The 18,457-nt window shown below is 45.9% G+C and overlaps 1 protein-coding gene across 2 annotated transcripts in view; it reads right to left on the reverse strand.

Annotated features, from left to right (window-relative positions):
- DERL1 (derlin 1) overlaps nt 1-18,457 on the reverse strand; it is a 41,283-nt gene that overhangs the window by 13,524 nt on the left and 9,302 nt on the right. For both annotated transcript variants that reach the window (XR_013277707.1, XM_077493272.1), the window contains exons 2-6: nt 13,056-13,167; nt 8,632-8,696; nt 7,051-7,077; nt 5,207-5,302; nt 2,168-2,220 (exon numbers count right to left, since the gene is read on the reverse strand). Coding sequence is in view for 1 of the 2 variants with exons in the window: in XM_077493272.1 (XP_077349398.1) it covers nt 2,168-2,220; nt 5,207-5,302; nt 7,051-7,077; nt 8,632-8,696; nt 13,056-13,167 (353 nt within the window). In the remaining variant the exon portion in view is untranslated. The remainder of the gene's footprint in view (nt 1-2,167; nt 2,221-5,206; nt 5,303-7,050; nt 7,078-8,631; nt 8,697-13,055; nt 13,168-18,457) is intronic.

Here is an 18,457-nt window from a genome sequence, read left to right on the forward strand (position 1 = left end):
CTCTAATGTTTATTGGTTCTCAAACTTTTCTCCGATTATAGTTTTTTTTATTTTTATTTAATTGCAGCCAGGTGGTAATTTTTTGATAAAGTAGGAAAAAAAAAGCACAAAATTAGCAGGTTTTATTGCTTCTGACTGTGATCGGCCTTCAGGGTCAGAAGGACAAGTGGGTAAAACAGACAGCAATAAACCCCGACACCTAACGCTTTAATCCCCATCCAAAAATTTTAAATAAAAAGGTAACACCATCTCCCTGGTCCTTCCCATTTTAAAATGTAGAACCAAACCTTCCTATCCACCAATGAAAGTGCCATCTTGGCCTCTCTTCTGATCTGCATTGATCATAATGGTGCATATGTGACACCAGCCATTTGAGGGCTTGAAAATTCAGCCGACAGAGCTGACGTTAGCCCACTGGCAACAGTAACAATTATCACCATAGGCATGCCTTGAATGCAGGATACACGGTGCGTGGAGTACGAAAAAGGCAGATTGTACAGTCTATGAAAATGCAGAAAAGATTATCAATAAGTTTTACCAGTAGCAGCCATGAGTTTGTGTTTGTTTTCTTGAGCCAGCTGTCATGTAAAAGCGATCCGGGCGGCTGTAGAGCCATCTGATCACTTTTACAGCGCGGATGGGTATGGAGTTTCCTCCCACCCCACCCCTTTCTTCTCTTGGGTTCTTAGGCTCTCTTCTCAGAGCCCGTGACAACAAACGATTTCAGGAAGGCAAGAGGAGATTGAGAACATTCATCCCATGATATCCTCTGCTGTTTATGAATCCAGAAATGCTCAGAATGTGGTTGGGGAGCAGCTAATCAAGCATAATGTGTGCTTGATTAGAACCTAGTAACACACGGGCCGAATATCAGGCAGCATAGGCTGGTTCAATAGAACTGGTTCAGGGGCAAGTAATCTTGCAAAAAAATAAATAAAAAAAATTGCTCTAGAGAACTAGTTAACTGAACTAAGGCTGGCCATAAATTATACAAATTTCCTTTAGATTTACTAAAACCATATATTTTCAATGTGTATGCAATCAAGCAGGCCCTTATAATACATTAGTTGAATCTAAAAGAATTGAATAAAAAAAATAAAAATAAAAAGTCATATAATGTATGGCCAGCTTAAACCAAGCTCTCTCTTGGGAAGCAATTAAATTGTCACTAATTCAATAGACCAAAAAGGTACATTAAATACAATACCTTCATCAGCTAGGCAATTGGAGCCAAAGTTTGCCTCCCCCCTCCTCTCCCTGCAGCCTCTTGAGACAAGTCAGGAGCCCAAGAGACTGAGAGACCATTCACAAGGGGCAGCGTGGCTCATCCATGCGCAGGTGGCTGTAAAGCCTCAAGCAGTCACAGTCATCCGCACAGTTATGACGGCGGCAGCACCGAAGAGCGCTGAAAAAAACCTGGTCGGGAGAGCACGGCGCTGGATCCCTGGACAGGCGAGTGGCTGTTTTTTTTTTCCACATAGGGGAATGAAGAACCTAACTTTATTTGAAGAGTCACATAGCGACCCTGCATGTATGGCGCTGCTGTGCGGCAACATTTTACCGCAGATCTCCACACATCACAGCAACAATGCGGTATATAAATGAGGCACATAGAAAACATGGGGGTTGATTTATTAAAAGGTAAATAGACTGTGCACTTTGCAAGGGCAGTTGGGCTAATTTTCTCCCGAGCTTAGTGAAGGTGGTGAAGCATCACTTTACAAAGAACCATCAGGTGCAAAGAAAAAAAAAAAAATCTTGCAGATGATTGAAATCAGTAGAGCTTCACCACATTTACTAAGTGCTGGAGAAAATGAGTGCAATTGCACAGTCTATTTGCCTTTAGTAAATCCATCCCATGTTTCTGTAGCAGTAACAGTGCGGGGAAAACCCAGGTGACTCCTGATCATGTGGATGAGCCCCCTAACAGTGAAGCAATGCTTGGGTTATAGGCAGATTTCCTGCTACTGTAACTGGCTTGCTGCACGAAGTCTGAGAGCCTTTAGGAATATGTATTGGGGGGGGGGGGGGGGGTCACAGGACAAATAAGGGACAGGTATGTATCTGAAAAAAAAATAAAAATAAAAAAACAACATTCTATGCTAGGGTCCTTGCAATGTATGTCAATGACCTGCAGGGAATTCAATCCTTAATGTTAAATACTTACGATCCACCGATAATATAGTTAAAGCCAAGAATGACCCACGGGAGATAGCAGGCCTGTTGCAGCAAGAGAAACAATCAGGTTAGTAGAGCATCACACCCACAGGTAATCATTATTATACGGCAACATATGAAAATGTGTTTATATCAGTGCTGGGTGATAACCTTAACCATTCCGACAGGAGGACCATACAAAACCCAAACCTAACCCAAAGACCAATACAATACTCAGGGGAAAATACTGAAAACTGCCCCAAGTGCCTGTAGGGCCGAATGAAATATGAATTGTATGCAATTTACTAAAGTAAAGCAAATTGTGTTTGCTTCAAACATTCAACGTGTAGGGAGGTCTCAGAAGAGAAAACCTCTACAGCGCACAATTGGATGTTTAAACAGGATCTGGATAAAAAAAAAAATAAAGAATATTTGATATTTTATACAGAAAATCTAAAGTTAACAACTTAAGCCCTGGACCAAATTGCAGCCAAAGGACCAGGCCCCTTTTTGTGATTTGGCACTGCGTCGCTTTAACTGACAATTGCGCAGTCGTGCGACGTGGCTCCCAAACAAAATTGGCGTCCTTTTTCCCCACAAATAGAGCTTCCTTTTGGTGGTATTTGATCACCCCTGCGGTTTTTATTTTTTGCGCTATAAACAAAAATAGAGCGATAATTTTGAAAAGAATGCAATATTTTTTACTTTTTGCTATAATGAATATCCCCAAAAAAAATAAAAAAACAAAAACAAATCGCAATTAGTAATTGATAGGTTTGCGCAAAAGTTATAGCGTTTACAAAATAGGGGATAGTTTTATAGCATTTTTATAAAAAATTTATATATATATATATATATATATATATATATATATATATATATATATATATATATATATATATATATATATATATATATTTTTTACTAGTAACGGCGGCGATCAGCGATTTTTATTGTGACTGCGACATTATCACGGACACATCGGACATTTTTGGAACCATTGTCATTTATACAGCAATCAGTGCTTTTTAAATGCACCGATTCCTGTGTAAATGACACTGGCAGTGAAGGAGTTAACCACTAGGGGGCAGTGTAGGGGTTGTGTGTGACGTTATGAGTTTTGTTTTTTATTGTAGGGGGGCGTGGCCTGGCATGTGACACCACTGATCGTCCTTCCCTATAACAGGGAACAGACGATCGGTGACAGCCACAGTAGGAAGCACAGGGAGAGGTTTGTTTACACAGACTTCTCCTCGTTCTTCAGCTCTGTGACCCGATCGCGGGACACCAGTGGCGATCGGGTCCACTGGTCCCGTGGCCATGGAGCTCAGGACCAGGTCGGGAGCGCTCCGCCGGCCCATGGGCCTGGCAATGGACCCCCCTCCCCAGTCCATTACCAGGCCCTTTGGGTCTGGTATGAATATTAAGTGGAACCCCGAACCAAAATTAAAAAATTGAATGGGGGTCCCCTAAAATCCATACCAGGCCCTTCGAGTCTGATATAGAAGTTAAGGGGAACCCTGCATAAAAAAAAAAAAAAAAAAAAAAAAAAGCGTAAGACCCATACCTCTGCAGGTCCAACAAAAAGACTGCAAATTCTTTACAGTGGCTCCAAATTACAATTAAAGTGATCTTAAACCCAGGTTTTTTTTAGTATGCAGCTCCTCAATCCCCAGCCCTCCAATACATACCAGCTGCTCTCTCCCTCCTCATCGGCTCACAAAACACATCAGCCTTTGGTTCCTGCCGTTGTCGATCACAGGGCAGGGCAGAGACCTACTGGTTTTGGGGTGAGGTCCATTATTTCTGGGGGAGTCAATTGTTGTGTGAGGGATCTATTATTTTGCTGGGGGTGAGGTCTATTGCTGTGTGAGGGATCTATTGTTGCTGGCTCCAGGGGATCTTTTGCTCCAACTACATTCCATAAAAAGTGGGGCTCAGAAGCGAGTGTGCCCATAGTAAAGGGGAGGGGGAAGCCAGAAGAGGATCAAGGCTGCTCTGTACAAAGCCATTACACAGAGACATCCGGTCCATCTGTCCTAATAGAGGGAGTGACCAGCAGGAAAGGGTACCCTACTACTGCTGGTGAGGCACAGTCTGGGGCTATGGGATTTACCACCTGCCCCCTGTTTCTGTAAGGCAGTACGAACCTTGGGACCTGCCTCCTCCCATCAGCGGCTCTGAGTCTCCACTGAGAACCTGAAAGCGGGACCCCAGAGCATCCCAGGACAAAACTTTAAGAGAGCTGGGGTGGCTGCCAGGTAACCTCTCTCCAAGGCATAGCACCCACTAGTCCCCAAAGCGAGTCTCCTTCCCAGACATACAGGCTTCAGGCTCCCTGGCACTCTTTAGCCACGGCTCCTCACAGGGTTTCCTTCTGGAGGAAACACCAAAACTGAGGAGCTGGCGGGGAAGCATACCTTTTAAATCTAGACTGGGCGGCGTTTCCTAAGAAAAGAAGGAGCCAAGGTCTCTCGTAGGTGGCTGCCCTGAAAGACGATATGGGAAAATACTGATTTTAACTTGTAAGTAACAAGTGCAGAAAAAGGTTTAGTCTTTAAGTGGTTAATCTGACCTCATTTACAGACCGAAGTTCATCCCTTTGATCTAAAAAGTTAGTTTCTCTTCATCTCAGTCCAAGATGTTGTGACAAACTTGACAGGCTGCCTGTCAGCAGTGAGCAGAGAACTCTCTGCACTGAATCAAGGAAATGCTGTTTAAAGATCGTGAATGATGTAGAATCACGATCGATTCTTTAACAATTAATCGTGCAGCTTTAGCATGTAGTGTTGGTCTTGTAACCGTTTTGTGGGCAGCAAGCCAAGAGAATGTGTGCGATGTACAGATCCTGCTAGAGAGAGAGTCTAGAGCAGTGATGGCGAACCTTGGCACCCCAGATGTTTTGGAACTACATTTCCCATGATGCTCAACCACACTGAAGAGTGCATGAGCATCATGGGAAATGTAGTTCCAAAACATCTGGAGTGCCAAGGTTCGCCATCACTGGTCTAGAGCTTTGTATGTTATGTACATTACTGGGCTCACATACCTTAAATCTTGTCCCAAACCAGAAGGACACGATCATATCTCTGTTCAGCTGTGACCACACATACAGAACGGACATGATCAGAGGGATCATCAACAGCTGGAAGGAAGACAGAGATCCATTATTACACAGACATTGATCAGATGGCCTTACTGCAAGGACTAGAATAGGCAGAGTGCAGTGCGAGTGGTTCTAGGCTCTCAGGGTTTCAGATCCCGGATTTAAACACAGTGTCACTGAAATAGACTATGCTTTAAAGTATACCTGCCAGAGAAAACAGTGCCTGAAAATGCTAGCTGCAAAGCAGTCATGCTAATCCCCTGGCTTTACTACTATAAAAGTCATTGATCTGGAACAATTATCCAGATAAAAAAAAATAAAAGCTGAAAAAGAGCTGTAGCCAGAGAGTCATCAGGACATCCAGACAGCTAGCATCTTTATGCAAAGGTTAGTAATGGCAACCTGCGTTTTTTTTTTTTTTTTTTTAGGACAGGTGCCCTTTAAGGGCCCACAGAATAGTAACAGCAGAACATACAGAAGCAAAGAATCAAAAGTTTAATTCACTGGTCAAAAGGAGACCGGCAATTGGGCAGCATGGCATCCTTAGTTGTTATGGTGCAGGCGCTGTCCATAACAACCAATGACACACTGCTGCCACCATCCTAGCAACCAATGATGATGTGTGGCCCAGCTGCCAGCATCCAAGTACCAATGAAAAGACAGAGGGGGTGACGGGGAACTCTGCCTCTCCATCCTACCCTAACAATTAACTGTTCATGAGCTTCTCTCCCATCTTGTGACTGCCAATCAGAGCAGTAACCTTGTTGGAAAGCCCCCCTCCCCCTCCTTCTGGCACTCAGATCCTCTTAGGGTCAGTTTACACCAAAACGCAGCGAGGGAAACCTACGTTCTGCACGCATTTCCCCACACCATTATTCAAAAAGCAAAATCTGCAATGGTTGTCAATATTAAAGTGGTTCTAAATCCTTATGGTTTTTCCATCTTAATGCATTCTATGTATTAAGGTGAATAACCTTCTGTGCTGCAGCCCCTCCCACCCCCCTTTTCCTTACCCAAACCTGATCCGATCCAACGACATGCGACAGAGACAAAGCTGTCAATCAAATGTTATGATGAGGGGGAGTGGCTGTGTGTGGGTTCTTCACCACAGCTGCTGTTATTTTTGAAATCGGCTCAGCTGGGTGGGGCTCCACCCACACATGCATCATTTATTCACAGGGATCTTTAAAATAAACTACAATTCCCGTCTGTCACTGCTGCAGACTTGCCGTTTCCAATGGAACATGAGCCCGGTAATCACCAAATTCACAGTCCATTGATACTTCCTCCAGCTCTACAACTGAGAGCCTGTACTTCCGAATGAACAGACAGCTGGAGGAAAAGTCTGCAGGAGCCCGACACTGCACCCGTCACCCACCAATCACAGGGGCAATACTTTGCAAAAAAAAAAAAAAAGTGTGTATTTTTGGTTTTAAAAAGATGAACTTGATGAACCTGAAGGTCCAGGGGGCAGCAAGGGGTTAGAAGCAACTGTGCAGCCTCAGTGTTTGAATGGCTACAGCCAAACAGGCATTTCTGGACAGCATTGAACTTTGTTTACCACATGCTGCCTTGTGCACATTTCTCTTGGCCAGCAATGCCACCCATCGTAGAGAAGGGCCAATAGCAATGTGCGAGGGAGGGAGCGATCTTCAATACATCCTGGAAGCTTCCCCAGGATTCAAGCACAATGGTGGGGATTTGGAAGCTGCAGAAGATATGTGCACCTGCACTAGATAATAGGAACCTGCTGTCTGGTGTAGAGTTTCCCTAATAAATGATCTTACCTGCATGTCCATTATCACTCCCGTTATCTGTCACAACGTTAAGGAAAACTCACATTCAAGAAAATTTAAATTACTTAGACATGAAGCTTATGTTTTAAAGGGCCATTGAACACAATATACCGGATGTCAAGATAGAGGTTTGATACATTGGTACTGCTCTCAGGGCCATCTTATGTGGGGGCAAAAGGTGCAGCTGCCCAGGGCCCAATCACTGTTTTTGGGCCCAAAGCAGCAGCCCCTTGAGCCTGCGTTGCCAGTTTTCCTGGTGTAGCAAGGCAGCTAATCCTCTTTTCCCCAATCACCTCATCTGCCTGCCCTCTGTTAGTTTACTGTACATGCAGTCAGCTGTGATGTGACAGGGGAGAGACGAGCAAGTAGCTCCCCACTCGCCCCCCTCCCTTCCCCTCAGCAGTGCAGAAATTAACCATAGGAGCGGTCTCTGTGTAATCCCTGCTTACCGCCCGTTTTTCCCCACCGTTGGGATGTACACACGGAGCAAACTGTGTGTGGGGGAGGACCCTTCACCCCCCCAATCTTCTGTCAATGTTTGGAGAAAGAGGGGGGGAGATTTCTAAAATAGAGAGAGGACTGGAGAAGGACATTGTGAAGTGGCAGCAGGCTCGCCACCCACTCTGTCCCTTCCCCCCTCTCTACTAGAAACAGGAATGGACCAATCAGCAGGGAGGAGAGGCACATCATGGGACATGTAGTCTGCAGAGACAGGCTGCCCATTGAAAATAATGGGGGATGAACTACAGCCCCCAAGCTTTGCAGCAGTAAAGGAAGACAGCTACCCAGAGAGAATGTGTGTGAGAGGACCGTGCTGGGGACACCATCTGAGAGTACAAAGCGTGACCCGAGTCCGGAAGGACAAAGCTGCTGCCAGGATACGGACCTGCAGTGCAGCCTACCATAGTTGCCACGGACAACCCAGAGTGAGTGGAGGGGGGGGATCTGCTGGTGTGTTGCTGGGTCTGGTAAGAGCCTTGTGGCGACTACTTGTTACCACCGCTATAGAGCCTGACCCATTAGGGATTACCTACCACGAGGGAGAGGGGGCAATAAAGGTTTGCCCAGGATCCAATATTAAAGATGGCCCTGACCGCTGTGTGGGCAAAGAATGGACAAATGACAATCAATAACCCCATTAAAAATAAATGGCAACTGTCATTTGTAAAAGTGCCATACATTTTGCAGTCAAATAATTTGAAAATCCAATCACAACTATATAAAATAAGTATACGTGGGTGGTTATGAATCATTTGAGGGGCTAAACTGAAGGCAAGCAACATCTCATCCTGGGTCAGGTCTGGCAAACTGAAAACAAGAACAATCACAAAAACCACAATCGGCATTTGGCTCATCTCTCTGCATCCGGGTTCCCAGCTCCTCCCACCTCCAGTAGGGATCACCAGAGCTATATGTGAAGAATGCAGGAAACCCCAACATCGGGGTCTACAGGAGATCTCTTCAGATACAGGAAAGTACATCTCTACCTAAACTGAAACCAATTGTGGGTGAACCAATTCTTCTAAAACCCAGTCGGGGTCCATTCAGAGCTTTATTTTTGTTAAAGGATACAACAATACAAATCCAATTAAACAGGAGCATGAACATGTAATCTGCGGGTCTTCCATCAAATGCACCTAGAAAATAGAGAGGGACACTAATCGTTAAATAGTTAAATGGATTTAAAGCTGAACTCCGGGAACAGCAAATCTCATCTAAATATATCATGTGTATTCTTCCTTGGGGAGCTTTATTTCTTCCAGATCTGTGCAGTAATCCAATGTGAGACTTTCCCTCTGTGTAATAAAGACCGCTCACCGCTGCTCTCTCTCTTTGTGCAGGGTGACTGGTCTCGTTTCCGCCCCCTCCTGTAGTTTTCTGCAGACAGCCTGTAGTGGGTGGAGCCTGCTGGCCCCTCCCACAGCTCTTCTCTCTGTACAGGCCATGTACAGCAGTGATCATCAACCCTGTCCTCAGGGCCCACTAACAGGCCAGGTATGCAAGAGAACTAAAACACATCACAGGTGATATAATTTGCTGCTCAGTGATTGCAGTATTCTAGTCTGCATCTCCCCAAGGTAATACATAAAACCTGGCCTGTTAGTGGGTCCTGAGGACAGGGTTGATGACCACTGATGTACAGCACAGTGAAGATGTCAACATTATTTTATAAGGCAATATCTGGATTTATAAAGTCATTTAGGGCACAGAAAGTGGATTTATATATTTTTTGGCCATCGAGGAATGTATTTCATAGGAATGTTTTCCTGCCCAGAGTTCTTCTTTAAATGAGGGGTACACGTGTCAAACATTACAGAAGTATAGTGCTGAAGTCTACAGTTGACTGCAATGCTGCACTTATTTGTATTTATAAAGCATCAGAGGAAGAGGAAGTTTTTTTTTTGTTTATTTTAGGAGGCTTGTACATTACATAGTAACTGGATTTGGGACCGGCTTAGCCTGTCATACATTAAACGCTGAACAAAAAAGACAAACCTTTAAATACACAAATAAAATATGGGGCATTAGACCGGATTGTTCTCTGCTTGCAGGTCTTTTCCCTGCTCTCCTCCTGTTAATTAAAAGCAGAATTCCATTTCTCTGGCACTCTGCTGTCCACTCCTATCAGCATGCTCCTTGCACAGCTCTACAGGGATTCCAAGAGGCTGACAAATGCACCAAATGCAGAGACTTACACGGCTCGATTTTAGAAAAATACATTAAATGGCTTATTAATGGATACAGGGCTACATTATAGTGCATCTCACTGGAGGTTTAAGTGCTGCCACATGAAAACATAATAAAATATTTACAAAAATGTTTTTAAAACAAATTTTCGGTTTCAGCCAAGTCCATCCTGAATTTTTGGTACCAAAATTTCCCATTTGGTGGACCTCTAGCTTTAACCATTCCCTACTCCACACTAGCTAATATTTATTACTTTGACCCCTTCACTGCCAGGTATGTACAGCCTGACGGGGGGGGGGGGGTGTTTCCACACAATTCGGTCATGTAAAAAGAAAAGAGAATTTTTTTTTTTTTTAAGAAGCTACAGCAACGCACATACCACCCCTTCCAAATTTTCGCCCAATGGGGCAGCTGGAAGGTGTTTTTTGTTACAATAGCACTTGCACATACACTATATTTCCAAAAGTATTGGGACACCTGCCTTTACACGCACATACTTTAATGGCATCCCAGTCTTAGTCCGTAGGGTTAAATAATGAGTTGGCCCACCCTTTGCAGCTATATCAGCTTAAATTCTTCTGGGAAGGCCGTCCACAAGGTTTAGGAGTGTGTCTATGGGAATGTTTGACCATTTTTCCAGAAGCGCATTTGTGAGGTCAGGTGCTGATGTTGGATGAGAAGGCCTGGCTTGCAGTCCGAGCTCCAATTCATCCTAAAGGTGTTCTATCAGGTTGAGGTCAGGACTCTGTGCAAGCCAGTTAAAGCGGGAGTCCGCCGGGACTCCGCGTTTTTTTTTTTTTTTTTTTTTTTAAAGCCAGCAGCTACAAATACTGCAGCTGCTGACTTTTAAAATAGTGACACTTACCTGTCCAGCGCGCCCGCGATGTCGGCACCCGAAGCCGATCTGTAGATCGTTTCTCGGGTGCTGCCGCCGCCATCTTGGGTATGGGAATCAGGAAATGGAGCCTTTCGGCTTTATTTCCCGGTTCCCTACTGCGCATGCGCGAGTCGCACTGCGCAATAAGGACGGTCCCCGCTGCCTCTGGGATCTGTGTTTTCCCAGCAGGCAGCGGGGCACTTGCGGAAAGGGGCGTAATCTACGCCCCTTTCAGCAGAGAGCTATCCCGGAAGTGGGTGCAGTTACCTGGATTATCCAGGTAACTGCACCCCCCTCCCCCCTGAAAGGTGCCAATTGTGGCGCCGGAGGGGGGGAGGATTCCGATGAGCGGAAGGTCCATTTTAGGGTGGACCTCCGCTTTAAGTTCCTCCAACCCCACTCGTTCATCCGAGTCTTTATGAACCTTGTTTGTGCACTGGTGGGCAGTCATGTTGGAACAGGAAGGGGCCATCCCCAAACTGTTCTCACAAATTTGGGAGCATGAAATTGTCCAAAATATCTTGGTATGCTGACGCCTTAAGAGTTCCTTTTACTGGAACTAAGGGGCCAAGACCAATCCATTTAAAAAAATAAATAAATAAATAAAAAAAAAACAACCCCACACCATAATCCCTCCTCCAAACTTTACACTTGGCGCAATGCAGTCAGGCAAGTACCGTTCACCTGGCAACTGCCAAACCCAGACACAAACGCGATTCGTCACTCCAGAGAACACGTCTCCACTTTTCTAGAGTCCAGGGGTGGCCTACTTTAGACCGCTGCATCCGACACCTTGCATTACTCTTGGTGATGCAAGGCTTGGATGCAGCTGCTCAGACATGGAAACCCATTCCATAAAGTTCTCTATGCACCGTCATTGGCTGACAGCTGATAACGTGGTAAGGGGCTGGGACCGGCCCCTTACTCGGATCTGTGATCCCCCGAGTCTCGGTGATCACAGCGTGTGCCGGAAATTCAGGTCCACACTGAAGCAGTCATTCGGCTATAGCGCGGACACCAAGTGGTTAAGTTAACTATTGTGAAAGATATCACCATAATGTAAATAGTCCTATCAAAGTAAGTTAACGCTTTCCAGCTGGCAGGAGCCACTTCCTCGACAATTTGTAATGCCGGAAGCACTGTAGGAGCTTCTGGGTCATGTGATCACTGACTGGCTCTCACAGTGATCAGGAGTCCAATGGGGGCAGGATAATAATTCTTGACTGATGGAGGCTTTACCACCCTCTTTTTCTAAGACACAGGCTGGAGGGGTGTGACAGCCTGTGACTGCCATAAATCTGCCCACACCATGTTATTGTCAAAAAATAACAAAGCTTTGATTTCAGATCTATAGTTGTCAATTTAAAAAACAGTTTAATATTTTTACTCAGTATTTCAAAAGGCTTTTTTTGAACATGTGACCAGCAGCCGAGGACTAGAAGCTCCTCCTGCTTATGTTGCCCTGCAGACAGGCTGGGAAAAAGCTGGATCATTCGACAGCTGTAGAACGATTTTCAAGACGTTACTTAGACCCCTTTCACACCGAGGGCGTTTTGCAGGCCCTATAGTGTTAGAAATAGCGCCTGCAATCCGCCCGCAAACTGCTGCTCCTTCGTCTCCAGTGTGAAAGCCCAGAGGGCTTTCAGACCGGAGCATTGCGCTGGCAGGATGTCAGTAAAAGTCCTGCCAGCAACTTCTTTGGAGCAGTGAAGGAGCGGTGTGTTTACCGCTCCTCCACCGCTGCTCCCCATTGAAATCAATGGGGCAGAGCTGTATTATCGCCAGCAAAACGCCGCTATTGCGGCATATTGAGGGCGGTTTTAACCCTTTCTCGGCCATTAGCGGGGGGTAAAAGCGCCCCGCTAGCGGCCAAAAATGCGCTGCAAATCCAACGGTAAAACGTCGCTAAAAAAAGTGGCGTTTTACCGCCGACGCTATAGGCTCGGTGGTGTGAAAAGGGTCTAAGATATTCCTGCCACACTTTTGGGTTTGCTCCCGAGCCAGGCTGTGTGTGTCCATAGAGCCACACACAGCATGGCTCAGCCCTCACAGGATTTGACTGGCAGCAGCCGTTAGTGGAGACTGAGATGTCCTGTTATGATAGGAACGCAGAGCAATGACACTGCAGGTGGGTACAGTGTTGGATCAAGAGATAAGCTTTCTGGTAAGCATACAGGGGAGGTGGGGGAGGGGCAGACAACTAGTGGGACATTTTCTTTATATAATGCAGGGAATGCATTGCATCGAGAACCACTTTAGCCATTTCAAACAGTGAATTTTGTTTATTTGGCTTTATATTTAGCCCACAAACCTGGATTCAGCTCCATGTACGATTCTTTTCTACTCTACAACATCCTCCTTCTGAAGAGCCATGTGTAGGTTCTCAGGATACAAGGAGGCATAACAGAGAAATCATATAATCATCATTTACCTGTTTCAAGTCGCGTTGAATACTGATACAGGAAATACAGGTTGACCATGTACAGAAATCCTGTGCCGGGTCCCACAGGGAAGTAAAACGTTGAGGTAAAGGGTCTCCATATCTGTATTGAAAGAACACAAGTTCATTATAAACAAACCAATCACATTCTCTGTAAAGGTCCCACCTGTATTTCAGTTTCTGGTTGTAGTTAGAAGCCACACCCCACAAAAACACACACCCCTCCCCCATCCTCCTCCACCCCCTGTCCCAGATCTGTCAGGATGGAGAGCGGAGGAAGGAGCTGGTTAATCTGTAATTTACCGGCTCCTTCCTTTTCTGAATGAACACTGACTGTCCATGCATAACATATGCTTCAGTTCATGAATGGAGAGAAGCCGCTGTCTCCTGTCCATTCATGTCCTCAGTCCTTTTATATCTCAAAGGGGAGATGTCAGGGGTGTGTTTAGACCCCTGACATGTTACCAAAGCCTGCCTAGCCCACAACAGGGTTGAATAAAAAAAAAAAAATTAAAAAAAATAATCATGTCTTTCACGTCATCATGGAGTATTGTTTGTAGAATTTTGAGGAAATTAATGCATTTAATCAATTTTGGAATAAGGCTGCAACATAACGAAATGTGGAAAAAGTGAAGCGATGTGAATACTTTTCAGATGCACTGTCTTGGGTGCCGGAATGAATTCCTGTGTGCATTTGTAGGAGTTGCATCATTCCGAGAGGAAACGAGATAGCAAAAGAACATTGAGCAAAAAGGTGTCGGTGATGACGAAGGGAAATCATGGAGGAAGTCATGGAGGAAGTCATGGAGGAAGTCATGGAGGAAGTCATGGAGGAAGTCATGGAGGAAGTCATGGAGGAAGTCATGGAGGATGTTTCATCACTTGGGGGGGGGGGGGGGGTAAGTGGAGCAGACTTCAGTTTCACTTTTTTGCTGCCATGATCATACTTCCTCAGAGGGTGGCTACAGTCGTTTACCATGGCCCCACTGTATGTTGGATGGTAGCCATCCTCTATCGCTCGCTCCTGAGATGGACTATGGGATGTGTAGTGTTCATAGAGTAGAATATGTGGTGGGGATCTATACTGCTACATGACCGCTGCCATACCGCCCGCCACCAAAAGACGTCATACAGAGACCGAAATACAGAATATAAGATCTTCGGATGATCACAGAACACCTCCCAGACACTGAGATGATTGCAGAGGTGGACGTGTCCTTAAAGCAGGCAGCTGTATCTGACTGATGCAATCTGAGAAAATCTCACAAGACTTTCCTATACGGCCAACCAAGCTGAGTTCCGCACATCTGTGACTTGTATGAGTCACAGGATGATGAGCCAGGCAGAGAGGCAACGGTGCATTAAAAGAGAAGTATGTTTGTTTTATACTTGCTATGTGGATGGAGCATCACACCAATGCTGCATCTGTCCCCTGCCGTCTCTGCACTGAGAACCGAGCCACCGAACATCGCTGATGGCTCGCTTGTCACAGATCTGAGAGGAGAGCTGCTGACTGTCAGTTAGCACCTCTCCTCGTTCACTGGAGCGCTGAGCTGTGGAGGGGTGAGGAGCAGCCCTCTCAGTGACTTGCCGAGAGGTTGAGACTGCCATCAAAGCACCTGGCGGATCCAGACTTGGGAAGTCGGGATGACATGGTGCCTCGACTGATTTCAGCGACGTCAGTGGAGAGTAGAGCTGCAACTAACGATTAATTTGTCTGTCGACTAATCTATCGATTAGTCAACGACTATCCGATTATTATTTTTTTGTTTTATTTTTTAATGAATCTAGTGTTTTTTTTTTTTATTAGCTAATTAATCCTTTGGATAACCTTGAGAGTATTGTATTGGCGGGCAGTGTATTGGCGGGCAGAGTATTGTATTGCATTGGCTGGCAGAGTATTGTATTGCATTGGCTGGCAGAGTATAGTATTGCAGAGTATGAGTATTGCAGAGTATGAGTATGAGTATGAGTATTGCAGAGTATGAGTATGAGTATGAGTATTGCAGAGTATGAGTATGAGTATGAGTATTGCAGAGTATGAGTATGAGTATGAGTATTGCAGAGTATGAGTATGAGTATGAGTATTGCAGAGTATGAGTATGAGTATGAGTATTGCAGAGTATGAGTATGAGTATGAGTATTGCAGAGTATGAGTATGAGTATGAGTATTGCAGAGTATGAGTATGAGTATGAGTATTGCAGAGTATGAGTATGAGTATGAGTATTGCAGAGTATGAGTATGAGTATGAGTATTGCAGAGTATGAGTATGAGTATGAGTATTGCAGAGTATGAGTATGAGTATGAGTATTGCAGAGTATGAGTATGAGTATGAGTATTGCAGAGTATGAGTATGAGTATGAGTATTGCAGAGTATGAGTATGAGTATTGCAGAGTATGAGTATGAGTATTGCAGAGTATGAGTATGAGTATTGCAGAGTATGAGTATGAGTATTGCAGAGTATGAGTATGAGTATTGCAGAGTATGAGTATGAGTATTGCAGAGTATGAGTATGAGTATTGCAGAGTATGAGTATTGCAGAGTATGAGTATTGCAGAGTATGAGTATTGCAGAGTATGAGTATTGCAGAGTATGAGTATTGCAGAGTATGAGTATTGCAGAGTATGAGTATTGCAGAGTATGAGTATTGCAGAGTATGAGTATTGCAGAGTATGAGTATTGCAGAGTATGAGTATTGCAGAGTATGAGTATTGCAGAGTATGAGTATTGCAGAGTATGAGTATTGCAGAGTATGAGTATTGCAGAGTATGAGTATTGCAGAGTATGAGTATTGCAGAGTATGAGTATTGCAGAGTATGAGTATTGCAGAGTATGAGTATTGCAGAGTATGAGTATTGCAGAGTATGAGTATTGCAGAGTATGGAGGGATGGTTGCATCCATCCGACCTCTCCCCTCCACTGCACAGATCAGTACAGAGAGGGGAGAGAGAAACGGTTTGTTTACAAGTGATCGCTCCATCGGAGCGATCACATTGTAAACGCCTGGGTGTAGAAAGATGGCCGCCGCTTCGGAGCTAGGCCGAAGCCGCGGCCTCTCCTAAGGCCGAGACCGCGGAGCGCTCCGCGGATCGTGGCATGTGCGCACGGATCGGTGACTATCCGTTGCACCCCTAGGGACGGCAGCACGGAGGGGGGAGAAGAGGGGGACGGGACGGCGGCACGGAGGGGAGCAGTAGATGCTAAGCACTGCCCCCCACTGTGACGCATCGACGCCCTGCACGCACGTCGACGTATTTTCTTAGTCGACGTAGTCGACTACGTCGACGCGTCGTGGCAGCTCTAGTGGAGAGCGTGACCCAGATGAGTGCAAAACGAATTGCACTCCTGTGACCCACAGGGGAAGCCAAGCCTAAAAAGCTCAGGCTGGACTTCACATTTAGGCTCGGTACACATTGGAACCAGGTGCGGATCGCACGGATCGCTGTGCATCCCTGTTCCCCGTTTCAGGAACGGACCAGGGCCAAATCTTTGCCTCAATTCTGCCCTGAAACAGAGCCAAAGACGCACAGCGCTTCTAAGCAGTGCGCTCCGCAGCCGCAATGGAGATATGTGAACCGGCTCCATATGGAGTCAGTCACATTCTCCTGCTATGCAAATTGGATGCGGGGAAACCCTCATGTAATTCACATAGGTGTGAAGACGGCCTTAACTTGTTGCCGCCCTCCCACTGTCAAATGACATGTTCCTAGGGCATGGCTCCGATCTGTGTAAAGAGCTGCATCCAATCACATGTAAACACAGAGATGCCAGTAATCAGCTCTCCTTGCCTCACACTGACAGGAGAGCAGATCAGCGGCATTTCCTCACAGGGGAACATCTAGGGATGTAATCAGGGCACTGATCATCAGTGTTCCCATTACAATAAAATGTAACAGTAGAGTGCCCACCAGTGGCAGCAATCAGTGCCCATTAGCTATGCCAGTCAGTGTTGCCAGTGCCACCTATCAGTGCTTCCCATCAATGACCATCAGTGCCCATCTGCACTGCCTATCCATGCCGCCTATCAGTGCCCACCACTGCTACATATCAGTGTCACCTATCAGTGCTCATAAAAGTGTGGCATATTCGTGTATCCTCATCAATGCCCACCAGTTCAGCCTATCAGTGCCCACCGGTACCGCCTCATCAGCCCACATCAACGAAGACGGAAAATTACTTTTTGGAATTTATTTTTTGTAAAAAATAAAAACCCAGCAGTGATTAAATACCACCAAAAAGAAAGCTCCGTTTGTGTGAAGAAAATCATAAAAATGTACTTTGGGTACAGTGTTGTATGACCGCACAATTGTCATTCAAAGTGCAAAAGCGCTGAAAGCTGAAAAATGGCCTGGGCAGGAAAGGGGTGCTAGTCAAGTGGTTAAAGTAAATCCATCATTAAAGAAATCTGTAGGATGCCAATGCAGAAAATGCTTGTTACCTGGCTGTGTGATGGAAGTCTGCAAAGCAGTAACTTCTAGCTCTCTGACAATGATGTCACTGGATTACCATAACAGCCAAGCAACAACTTTTATTTTTTTTAGCAAGAGCGGTCAGCATTGGCTTCTCAAGTTTTCGCTCAAGACAGCTTTGGTTATAGACATTGGATGATAAAGGAGTGGATGACCCAATCCAGGACTCGACAAACCCCAGGCGCCAGGTCGCCAATGCGACCAGAAATCGCAACCTGGCGCCTAAGCTGCCACCAGCCCACTCACTATTGATGCCCCATACATGCAGCGCATTAACACTGACTGCCGTCCTCCTCCACACTCAGCGGCGCCGCGCTACTTGTGTGAAACTGACAAGCAACGGAAAGAGGAGGATCTGTCAGATTTCAGTTTGATGTCGGGGTGGGCGGGACCCGGCCGGAATGGGCGGGACCGGGCAGCTATCAAACACCAGCCAATGGGATCTGGGCGGGCCGCTACGTGTATGTGGCCCCGCCCCTTTTCTTAAGCAGCCCAATAGTTGGCTGGTGTTTGATAGCTGCGGAGTCTCACCCACCGGCCTGGCCCCACCCACCCCGACATCAAGCTCAAATCTGACAGATCCGTCTCTCTGTTACTTGTAAGTTTCACACCCCGGCTGGGTCCCGCCCATTCCGACATTAAGCTAAATTCTGACAGCTGCCCTGTTACATTTCAGTAACAGAGTGCTCTGTGTGAAACCTGCCAGTGCCACCTGCCACCACCAATCAGTGCCACCGCCAATCAGTGCCACCTGTCAGTGTAGCCACCAATCAGTGCCACCTGCCAGTGTCAGTGTCGCCACCAATCAGTGCCACCTGCCAGTGCCAACCAGTGCCATCATTACCACCTGCAACTACCTGCCACCGCCTACCAGTGCCACCTGCCACCGCCTACCAGTGCCACCTGCCAATCAGTGCCACCA

Source organism: Lithobates pipiens, unplaced genomic scaffold (genome assembly GCF_037356315.1).
Source record: "Lithobates pipiens isolate NorthernLeopardFrog02 unplaced genomic scaffold, aLitPip1_a1.2 Scaffold_19, whole genome shotgun sequence".
NCBI classification, from domain to species: Eukaryota; Metazoa; Chordata; class Amphibia; order Anura; family Ranidae; genus Lithobates; species Lithobates pipiens.